General features: G+C 40.1%; 1 protein-coding gene across 1 annotated transcript; it reads left to right on the top strand.

Annotated features, from left to right (window-relative positions):
* LOC107609310 lies at positions 4,268-12,019 on the top strand. Its single transcript, XM_016311213.2, has 5 exons — positions 4,268-4,395; positions 9,572-9,804; positions 10,084-10,103; positions 10,275-10,394; positions 10,741-12,019. The coding sequence occupies exons 1-5, from the start codon at positions 4,268-4,270 to the stop codon at positions 10,933-10,935; spliced, it is 696 nt and encodes a 231-aa protein (XP_016166699.2). The 3' UTR covers positions 10,936-12,019.

The raw sequence follows: 12,529 nt of genomic DNA, 5'->3' as shown, positions 1-12,529 counted from the left end.
TGACGATAATTAAAAGAGATTTAATGCATCATCAAAAAATCGTCGACCAGACTGTCGATTTTATTATTTTATTTTAATTATTTTTTTTAAAATATCGACGGCAAGCCGTCGAAAAATATCGACGGAAGAGATAGCCGTCGATTTTTTTCGTCGATAAATACGCTTTTTCTTGTAGTGATTTATTTTTCTTAATTACTTTATATCCACTTTTTATATATTTCGTCAACTAACATCGAATCGCAAAATAATTACTAATTGATTTAATTTATATTGATTTTTTTATTTTTTTATATTACATTACTTTATGTTATGGATCCGACCCACGGATCCTACGTCCGGAATGGTCCCCGAACCCGGTTACCCGGAACCGGCCCTCTAGAGCTCCTAACCAACTTTCGAATTCAAACGTCTCCCTTATCTTAGCCAAACAAGATAAGATAAGATAACTACCATCACCTATAAATAGAGGACCCAGGTCCCTCCAGGTATTCATTCATTCCTCACACTTATTACCTCTTAGATCCATTCTGACTTGAGCGTCGGAGTGTCTTTGCAGGTACCACCACCCATTGCTCCAGGCAAGTGATCTGGCATCTGCCTCAACCCGCAAGTTCTCGATCCATCTCTCAACCCGTACCAGAGACATCTTGTACATTGGCGCCGTCTGTGGGGACTTTGCAACGTTGTGGCGGCATGGCAGATAACCCAGAAGAGCAATCATCAAACCCAGATTTCTTGCGTGTAATTGAGAGCAAAAAGGAATAATATTTCCTTAACTTGCATCACCTTTGCATGTTTATGCATCCTTTCGCCCTACTCCAACGGCGAAATCCCAAGGGAATAATGTTTCCTTAACTTGCATCACCTTTGCATGTTTATGCATCCTTTCGCCCTACTCCAACGGCGAAATCCCAAGGGAATAATGTTTCCTTAACTTGGATCACCTTTGCATGTTTATGCATCCTTTCGCCCTACTCCAACGGCAAAATCTCAAGTGAATAATGTTTCCTTAACTTGCATCACCTTTGCAGGTTTATGCACCCTTTCGCCCTACTCCAACGGCGAAATCCCAAAGGAATAATGTTTCCTTAACTTGCATCACCTTTGCAGGGATAACACACCTTTGCCCTACTCCAACGGCGAAATCCCAAAGGAATAATGTTTCCTTAACTTGCATCACCTTTGCATGTTTATGCATCCTTTCGCCCTACTCCAATGGCGAAATCCCAAGGGAATAATGTTTCCTTAACTTGCATCACCTTTGCAGGTTTATGCACCCTTTCGCCCTACTCCAACGGCGAAATCCCAAAGGAATAATGTTTCCTTAAATTGCATCACCTTTGCAGGGATAACACACCTTCGCCCTACTCCAACGGCGAAATCCCAAAGGAATAATATTTCCTTAACTTGCATCACCTTTGCATGTTTATACACCCTTTCGCCCTACTCCAACGGCGAAATCCCAAAGGAATAATGTTTCCTTAATTTACATCACCTTTACAGCGATAACACACCTTCGCCCTATTCCAACAGCGAAATCCCAAAGGAACAATGTTACTTGCAATTACCTTCTTAGTAATAACACTCTTTATGCACCCTCGCCCTACTCCAACGGTGAAATTCCAAATCCTCTGAGCCCAAAGTCTCGCCTCCCTTTAGTGGGACACCTCCACCTCTTGGACCCTCTCATTCACCACTCCATCATCTGTCTCTCCAAGCGCCATGGCCCCATCTTCTTCCTCTACTTCGGCTCCATGCCCACCGAGGTTGCTTCTTCTTTTGAACTCTTCAAGCTCTTCCTCCAAACCCACGAGGTCACCTCTTTCAACACTAGGTTCCAAACTTCTGCCATCCACCGCCTCACCTGTGACAACTCTGTCGCCATGATCCCCCTTCGGACCTTACTGAAAATTCATAAGGAAGCTCATCATGAACGACCTCCTTAAATGCTACCACCGTGGCCAAGCTCAGACCTCTCAGGAGCCAATAGATCAAGAAAGTTCTCAAGGTTCTTGCACAGATACGGGGGACAGCCAAATCGTGGTGGCATGATGGAGAACCTCGAGGAGCAATCCTCCACCCGACACCCCAACTCAAACCCACAAAGCCCAACTCCCAAACTCCAAGATAACACTCCTCCCACCCACGGGAGGATAATAAACGCGGCACATCGCCAACCAACCCCAACCCAACAACAACCAAGAGAGGACAACCGTCCTCCCACTGAAGCCCGGCCACCCGATGGCCTGAGAGAAAAGGTGGTCCAGATAATCCAAGAGTTGTGCCTCAGGGTGCAAAACCTCAAAGGCTGAGTCACACCCAAAGAACGGTACCACCCGGAGCATACAAGCCAAGCGACCTCCAGGACCTAATCTCATCGCGATACCGGGAACACCAGGCCCCCTGAGCAACTACACTGCAAACAGCACGATCGCAGCGTTTCCCTAGACCCGAAATACCGACGCGGAGAAGACGACCGACGGCACCATCGGGAGGCCAAACGAGCAGGAAACATGCACGTGATAATGGAAGTCATCCCGTTCACAGAAAAATCCTTGAGAGCCAAACTCCTGAAGGACTTCAATAAGCCCACTGACATGAAATAGGACGGGACCAACGATTCCCGGGAACACCTAACGGCCTTCGAGGCCAGGATGAACCTGGAAGGAGCCGACATGATCCGGTGTAAGGCCTTCTCGATAACCTTAGCTGGCCCTACGATCAAATCGTTCAATGCCCTCCCAAACGGGTCCATAGCCAGCTTCCACGATATCACCAGAAAGTTCATGGCCCGGTTCACTATCAAAATCACCAAAGCTAAATACCCCATTAGCTTGCTCGGAATTACCCAAAGACAAGACAAATCTACGAGAAAATACCTGACGGTCGACGGACTCACAGACTCAGTCGCGAGCCTCTGCCTGACCAATGGACTTATGAATGAGGACTTCTGAAAGTATCTCACCGCGAAGCCAATCTGGACTATGCACGAGATTCAGAGTGTCGCTAAGGATTACATAAACGATGAGGAGGTGAGCCAAGTCGTGGCGGCCAATAAACGGCAGAACGGCAGAACGGCAGTACGGCACCTCGCCAAAACACCCCACCAAGAGAAAACCAAAAGGAACATTCCAAACCGACAAATGCTCAAATTACACCCTCTTGTTAGCTCCTATCATCGAGATCTACCACCAAATAGCTGACCGAGGCGTCCTTCCGAAGGCCCGACCACTTAAAGAAAGAACGGGCGGCAACAAGAATTTATATTGTGACTACCACCGAGGATACGGGCACAGAACACAGTACTGCATCGACTTAAAAGACGCTCTGGAGCAAGCCATATGAGACGGCAAGCTCTCTGAGTTCGCCAAGATCATCAGGGAGTCGAAGCGCACAGAAAGAGACAGATCACCAGAGAGGGAAGGACGCAACCCAAGGACACAAAGAGAAGCCCCTCGGGAAAGTCCGGAAATAGACCCGACCATAGTCGTCAACGTCATAACAAGCAAGGATAAGCTGGAAAAGTCGAAATCGGCACTAAAAAAGAACCTCAAGGTCCTGGCAGTCAGAAACCAAACCCCGACAATCATCACCAATAATGCGATAACATTCTCCCCCGAGGACTGCCAATACGACACCTCGGCGAAAGATGCCCCCTTCGTTATCTCCGCAAAGATAGGAACCGGGCTGGTCAGAAGAATACTACTCGACACATGAGTAGATTCCAACATCCTCTTCAGGGGATCCTTCGACAAACTCGGGCTCCGAAACGAAAACCTACAAACCCACCATAATGGGGTAACCGGGCTCGGGGATAACTTCCTTCAACCGGACGGCACCATCACACTTCCCCTCACCATCGGAGCCGGGAACCAAAGAAAGACCATCCTCTCCGAATTTGTCATCCTCAAGAACTCCACCACATACAAACATCATCCTCGGGAGAAAGACCATTAACAACCTCTCGGCGGTCATCTTCACCAAATTCTTACTCATGATGTTCCAAGCCGATGACGGCACTATCGGCACAATACACAGAGACCGGAAACTCGCGGTAGAGTGTGAGAACACCAGCTCGACCCTCCGCAAGAGATCCCAAGATGCGGCAGGCATCTTCCTCACCGACTTGATGCACGCCAAGACCAAAGTCCGCTCAGAACCGTGCGAGGAAATGATAAAGAGGCAGAGTGGGACCTTGCAGACAAGGTCAATAGCATAGCATACCTACGGGAGCTAGCCCTAAAACAAAGAATAAGTCTAAGGTACAATGGCAGCACGGTACGATGAGACTTTGGACCAGGAGACCTCGTCTTACGACAAAACGATATCAGTCCACCCACTCCCGGAGAAGGGATGCTCATGCCCAACTGGGAGGGTCCCTACCAAATTAGGACGGTAATCGAAAAAAGAGACTACATGCTCGAAAGACTAGACGGGACCAAGCTTCCAAGATCCTGAAATTCCACCAACTTACGGTGCTACTATATGTAGAAACATCCTTCCAAAGCAACAAGATTGAGGTCGTTTAAGACTATCTCTTTACCCTTTATATTTTGCCTTTTTTACTTGCATTTATTGCTTAAGTCGTTTAATCGTATATTTTCTTACTGGGCACTCTTTCCTACCCACATTGGGAGGTTTTAACGAGGCCCAAACCATAAATGGAATTCATTTTCTCAAAAGCATTGCCCCGTCCGACGGCACAAACCAAACGCGGCTACACGGGAATCGATTACCCCGAGGCCAAATCGGTCCACCCACTCCCGGAGAAGGGATGCTCATGCCCAACTGGGAGGGTCCCTACCAAATTAGGACGGTAATCGAAAAAAGAGCCTACATGCTTGAAAGACTAGATGGGACCAAGCTTCCAAGATCCTGAAATTCCACCAACTTACGGTGCTACTATATGTAGAAACATCCTTCCAAAGCAACAAGATTGAGGTCGTTTAAGACTATCTCTTTACCCTTTATATTTTGCCTTTTTTACTTGCATTTATTGCTTAAGTCGTTTAATTGTATATTTTCTTACTGGGCACTCTTTCTTACCCACATTGGGAGGTTTTAATGAGGCCCAAACCATAAATGGAATTCATTTTCTCAAAAGCATTGCCCCGTCCGACGGCACAAACCAAACGCGGCTACACGAGAATCGATTACCCCGAGGCCAACAAAACGGATATCCAAATAAGTTAACGGCTACACGGGAATCGATCACCCCGAGGCCAACAAAACGGATATCCAAATAAGCAAACGGCTACACGAGATTCGATTACCCCGAGGCCAACAAAACGGATATCCAAATAATAAAATGGATATCCAAATAAGTGAAAAGCCTACGCGTGAATCGATCACCCAGAAGCCAACAAACGGATATCTGAATAACAAAACGGATATCCAAACGGCTACACAGGAATCGATTACCCACGGATATCCAAATAAGTGAACGGCTACCCAGGAATCGATCACCCCGAAGCCAATAAAACAGATATCCAAATAACATAACGGATATCCGAATAACAAAACAGATATCCAAACGGCTACACGGGAATCAATTACCCACGGATATCCAAATAAGTGAATGGCTACCCGGGAATCGATCAGCTCGAAGCCAATACAACAGATATCCAAATAACAAAACGGATATCCAAATAACAAAAATAGTGACTCGTGAATCGATCACCCGCAAAGCCAACAAAACGGAAATCCAAATAAGTTAAATAAACAAAGTCTTGAAATCGGCCCACCAAGAGGCCTAAAATAAGTTCACAATAACAACCCAAAAAAGGCCACACAAAACAAGCATGAGCTGAGGGTCTTCCAACTTGCGGAAAGCCAGACTGACCAACATCCTACCAATAAATGCAGGATGATGTCACGCCCTTTTCAGGCCCCTCACAGTCTCCCAAACTACAGAGAATCGGACTCCCCAACGACTTAGCATTGAGTCCAAGAAAGCATACTCTCATGCTCCGGGGACAACTATTCCAGACCCAATCTCCGGGCCCTTCTTCAGAACGGTCATCAAACCCGGCATGTGATGAGACGTCCAAACAACGTGCTCCTCGCCTGACCATGAAACGGCCAGGAACTCCCCAAATCCTCAACCTCGACTAGAAAAACCAAATAAATGATCTCCTTGCCAAACCACAAACGGCGAGGAAAAGGTTCCTCCAGCGATGAGACCGAGCACCCTCACTCTCTCGCTCCGGGGGCAACTGTTACGGATCCGACCCACGGATCCTACGTCCGGAATGGTCCCCGAACCCGGTTACCCGGGTCCGACCCGCTTCGCCCTTCTAGAAGGCCCGGAACCGGCCCTCTAGAGCTTCTAACCAACTTTCGAATTCAAACGTCTCCCTTATCTTAGTCAAACAAGATAAGATAAGATAACTACCATCACCTATAAATAGAGGACCCAGGTCCCTCCAGGTATTCATTCATTCCTCACACCTTATACCTCTTAGATCCATTCTGACTTGAGCGTCAGAGTGTCTTTGCAGGTACCTCCCCCCATTGCTCCAGTCAAGTGATCCGGCATCTGCCTCAACCCGCAAGTTCTCGATCCATCTCTCAACCCGTACCAGAGACATCTTGTACACTTTATATTATATTTTTTATCAACTAACATCAAATTAACACGTTTTAATATTTTTTCTTCTTTACTCAAATTCTGGTAGCACTATTTTACTTTCAAGTCTATTTTCTTCATCTATATTAATCCGTTAATATTCGTTTTAAAATCAATCATTTTCAAAATTAAACACGCATTATAATGGGTCATATCATATTTTACACTTAACCTTATCCATGCAATTATATTATATCTTGATTGCTTTCCTTAATTGTTTCTTTTTGTAAAAAAAAATAAAATAAAATCTAATTGAGAGAATGTGCCTCATTATCGAATTTTACTCAGTTTTATATACTCAAAGCTTTATACTCATGATTGATTTATTCCCACTATATTTAGATTATATTCCTTTGATTGATTCTTTTTATAAATAAAGTCTCTAATCTCTAATTTATTACATTTCCATTTTCATATTATATTAGACAATTGATTCTTCTTTTAAATTAATTAGTATGAAAAAATCAATAAAAAATTATTTAAATAAAAAAAATAAATTGATTACATTACAGTTTTTCAATTATATATTGTGATTGATATATAGATAGAACTTGTTGACACGTCATCTTAAGTAATTTTAGAAGATTTTTTTATTTTCTTAGGTTTTTAATTATATTTCTTATGATTTGTAATAGAATTTAACAAGTAATCAAATATTTGGATGAGTTGGAATAGTCTTTTTATATTTTCACGAATTTTGGACTTAAAAAATAGCAAGAATCAATGCTTTCTCACAAAGAAAGCACAAAGAAAATAGAAGCATGGCCCAAAAAGCATAGCCTAAGGAACAAAAGTGTGCTAAAAGAGAACTAGAGAAGGAAACTGGAGCCCAAAACACATAGGTCTGGGGTACATGTCCACTAATACTGACCTCTTCACACCCCAATGGTCATAACATGAGCTGCAGAGGTCAAAATAAGGCGGTTTCAGTTGTGTTAGAAAGCTAACATCTAGAGCTTCAGAATGATATACATATGTCTATATTGGACATTTAGTTTCAGTCACGTACTACCATCATCTCTGGGACACAAAAAAATAACATCCCAGACAACTCAAAATGCAAGCCCGACGTGTTCCAACTCTCAAGATGCAACAATTAAGGCCCAAACTTAATTATCCACATCATCAAAAGCATCAATCACATTCAGAAGAGTTAAAAATCTAGAAAATTAGTTATTAATTCTCTCTAGAAGTATAAGAGATTTGGTTGTTAAGATTTGATTTGAATTATCGTTTTTAAATTTGAATTAAAATAGCTTATCTTTCTCTCTAAAAGATAAGTAGTTATCTTATCTATCCTAAAGATAAGATTAGTTTAGTTTTAAATTTGAATTCTAGAATTTAGGCTATAAATAAGTGAGCATAGCTCACAAAGGAGATCATCAAGTCCACGGACTACTTCTCTTCTTGTTTTCTTACTTTTTCATTGGTAACTAATTCTCTGTCAAAGGGTTAGGAGCTCTGTTTATGTTTTCTATGGATAATTAATCGAAGTTTTTTCATTTTGAAGTCTTGTATTGATCTATTTCATGATTGAGTTATTCGTTCTTCATTCAGATTAGTGGTATTGAAAGGTTTTCTAATCTCTTTTTGAATTCTTTTATTATAATTGAAAATTTTGATATTTGAATTATAACTTGAAAACTCTTTCACATGACTATTTGAATTCGGCTAGGAATAGTGGTTCAATTAGTGTGCGACACATACATGATTTTTAAACACTCTAATTTTGAATAAGTGACATAATTCGGATTAGAACAACTTTTGAAAATCATGTTTTCTTTTAAGATTTAACTGGACAGGACTAGCTTAAATACGTGACATATTGTTTGACCTAAGGACTACTTTTAAATTTTATTTAAATCTAAAATCATTTTTTGTGTTTAGTCTCTTGATTAATCAAAGTGATGCCTAATTAATGCTTGAGAAATTGAAGAGCCAATGAATTGGAAATCAGTTACTAAAGATTTTATCGTCAAAGATCTTTGTAAACTTCAAGATTAACAAACAATATTAGTTATCCTAAGAGCATAAGCATCTTCAAAGCCCCTGATTCTCATCATCAATGTCTTCTCTCTATTCATCATTCAAGCTCACTGTCTGTGACATTTAAGCATCCAACATTCTCAAGATTCTCAGCAAGATTCTAAGATTTTCTCTTGCCCTCTTCAATCATCAATCAGGTGTAATTAATCTAATTAGGCTTTTAATATGATATTTGCTTGTTCAATCCTTTAATCCTCATGGAAACGACATCCATTCACCGTGGTATTACTTGTGCGATCCAGTGTACTTGTCGGTATCCGTGAGCTTTGATTTCCGCTCATCAAGTTTTTAGCACTGTTGTCGGAGATTAATTGAGATTGACAATATACGTCTGGTTAAGTCTTAATTTAGATCTTTTTTATTGTCTTTTCTTGATTTTTTTTTCACGTTCTTTCTTTCTTTTCTTTTATTTTACAATTTTTTTCTTTCTTTTTTATTTATTTTTTGTCTAAATCTTTTCTAAGAATTAAAATCGACTTACTTTCTTTTATTTTCTTTGAAATCCATTAGTTTAAATTCCTTTTTCTTTAGTTTTGTTATTCTACAATTTTATCATTCCTTTTTGCTTTCTTTATCTTGTTCAAATTCTTTTTCCTCTTTATTTCTCTTTTATTCCATGAGGTACACTTACAAAAAAAAATTAATTTTGTTTACATCACTACAAAAAAAAATGATATAAAACGGCATTAATAATATGGCGGTTCTATAATATTGCCATAATATTTGAGTATTTTGACGTTTATGATTATTGCCGTAATTCATTGGTAGTTAACGGCTTTTTTTTTTGCTTCTGGCGGTTTTAAACGCCATTATCAATTTGTATAAAATGCTCAACCCTAAATTAACCCATCATTACTGTGTTGAACTTGAAATGCTGCCAGTGTGAGAAAAATCTTGAAGCTCTGCCACTACGATCTCTTCTGTCACGATCTCTCCTCCGACGACTCCTCTCTCCAGTGACGGTCTCCTCCGGCAACGTCTCCTCCAGCGGCGTCTCCTCCAGCAACGACCTCCTTCTGCGACCTCTGCTCCAGTGACGGTCTCCTTCGGCGACGTCTCCTTCGGCGACGTCTCCTCTTGCGACTTCTCCTCCAGCGACGTCTCTTCCAGCGGCTTCTCCTCCAGCGACGATCTCCTCCTGTGGCATTCTCCTACGCTGGCAATCTCGTCAATCGAGCTATTGAGCTGCGAGTTTCTCTTCCGGCAGACTCACGAGTAGGTTCTTCTCTCTCTTTGCCTTTGTTCTCTTGAAAATATTTCATTCTAATCGATGGTCTTAGGCTTGCCTTAGATTAGATGAACAAATTTAATTAAAATTGGTTTGAATCTCAGTATAGTAGTCAAAATGTTTCTCGTTCTTTATTCTCAGCATGTATGTGCTCTATTTTGTTGTTCAATTTCCATAAAAGAAAAGAGGAAAACACTCTTTATAATTATTATATTCTTGTGATTTGCTATAAAATTATACCATTGCTTTGCTTTTCTGGATGAGTTATGATTTGAGTACGACATAATACTCTTAAAATTAACTTTCTAAGAGATTATATTTAGTTTTTTGAACTATAGCAATTTCTCATGTTAGTATACTCATCTTTGTCAGGGCTTTGTCCTGTCTGATCCAAAGAATAGGATGTTCCTTTGCAGTTTCCTCATTGTAATATCATTGGTTTGTGGTGCTTATTTAGTTGGCAATGCATTCACCACCAAGGAGTATAAACAAGTAAGTACGAATTTCTATTCCAAACTTCTAACTCTGAAATATGAATTGCTAGACAGAAAGAGAGAAGATTGTTATAGCTTAACTTTTTGTTGTATCTTACACATTATGTCTCTGAAAAGTCTCAAAATAAAATTTTAGTCATTGCTGTCTTATACTCTATCTCTAGTGTTTCTATCCTTCAATCTTTCTATGATGGCTTCATTCATGTACTAATAGATAGTCATAATCTCCATGGATGCAAATATCGTTTATTTTTATTATATAGAGTCTTCTCTCCTTTCTCCCCTGTCTGCTACACTTTGAAGTTTGAACCCAACTCCTATATATTTTCTTCTTCTTCTCCTAGGCGAAGGACACCTTCAAAGTTCTCTCCAAATCTGAAGGGAAGGGAAACTTCAGAACAGTGAGCTTCAAGTTCAAAGCAGTTGCACCAAGAACAAGACTCACATTCTACAGCTCCTTTTACCATACCAGAATTGATGATTATGGATCTCTTTGTGGCCCTGTTCTTGACCAGGTTATAGTGTTCCCTGTCACCTAAGTTATTAAACCATTAATGTAGTACTTAGTAACTATGATTTTTGCAAGTTACTTGAGCCTGTCTTCTGTATAATTGCACGAGACTATACCACTCTTTTACTCTAGTTTGCTGAGCACAAGACACCAATTTTAATTTCTGTTCATTAAAAAATTTGGCTCGAGTTTGAAGATCAAATTTTTAATCATGGGAGTTGAATGTTCATGAAATGATTAAGTAGTATATTTTAGTTTTTGATTGTTACCATGTGTTATTGGAAATCATGAGTTTCAATAAGCATGCATTTGTTTCATGCCAACATTCTGATCAATGCAACTTTTTCCCCTTCTTTTTTCTTTATTTGTTTGTTCCAGGTTTTGGGGTTGTAGGTTCTTGTAGTACAGGAAAAAAAAGGTAGATTTCATGGAATTGGCTACTGGAAGTTACCTTCTAAAGTTGTCGACGTAGTATGCAGTACAGGAGATTTTTGCAGCATGGTTATTGTAACATGGTTATTGGCTACTGGAAGTTACCTACTGAAGTTATTGTAAAATGGTTTTGTACCTGCAGGGTGAGGAGATTTTTGCAGCAGCTATTAGTGAAGTAAAAGAAGAGACAGGACTGAGTATCTAAGTAAATGTGACCAGTTTTTTTTATTGATCATAAGTTCGTAACAACTGTTTCATATGGTCCATCTTTTTTTTTCTGTTTAGATTGATACAGAATTTGTAGAAATACTAGCATTCAGGTGTGAATCTTCTAACTTTTGTATGGAATTTAATCCTGATATATCGTTGTAACATTGTATTTATGAATTGTAATAACTAATTTAAAAACACAATATGTATGTATGATTTTCACTGAAATTCTAACTCTATTTTCGATATATTAAGCACAAAAGAGGCATATTAATGATTTTCTTAGGAGGAATTTGAATTTTCAGTGATTGAACAAAAATCATTAATCACCATCACCAAGTCCTGTTTTTCTATTTTTCAGGGAAGTGCAGAATTCATTCTTTGGGAAATCAGATTTGTCATTTCTTTGCATCTTGCGCCCTCTTTCTGTTGAGATCAAAAAGCAAGAATTGGAAATTGAAGCAGCTCAGGTACTTTTGTTTGACGATTTCACATCATTCTTCTGTTTATTTTGTTCACCCAACGTAACTTTTCAGCAACTGATACTATAAGTATGAGATGATAGAAGGAGAAATATCCAAAAGATGAACCTAGTGGTGCTAATAAGTTATTTTCTTAATATACAGAAAGAAGAATTAGGATTTGACCACCAGGAGGTAGCCATGCCATCTGTGCCTCCACCAAATAAGGTAAGTTACATGGTTATTTATATTAATTAAGATTTAAGAATGAAAATGTGTTGCTGATTTCAGATTATTAATTGTTTCTAGCTTTTGTCAATGGAGGAGCTGCGGGAGAGAAACCTTACTGACCCTCGTCTTCCAAAGTAAGATTTTGGGGGGTGCAATGTGTTGTTAAAGAATATGTATAAGATTCTATTTAGAGAACATTCATGTATCTAAAGCTAAGGATCTCTGATGACTAAGTTTGTTGCTTCAGAACTTACCGGAACAAAATTGCTACAACTAAATTCACCCCTT

The sequence above is a fragment of the Arachis ipaensis genome, chromosome B07 (genome assembly GCF_000816755.2).
Source record: "Arachis ipaensis cultivar K30076 chromosome B07, Araip1.1, whole genome shotgun sequence".
NCBI lineage: Eukaryota > Viridiplantae > Streptophyta > Magnoliopsida > Fabales > Fabaceae > Arachis > Arachis ipaensis.
Note: the sequence above shows the minus strand (reverse complement) of the source record. Positions and strands in the feature narration are given on the sequence as shown.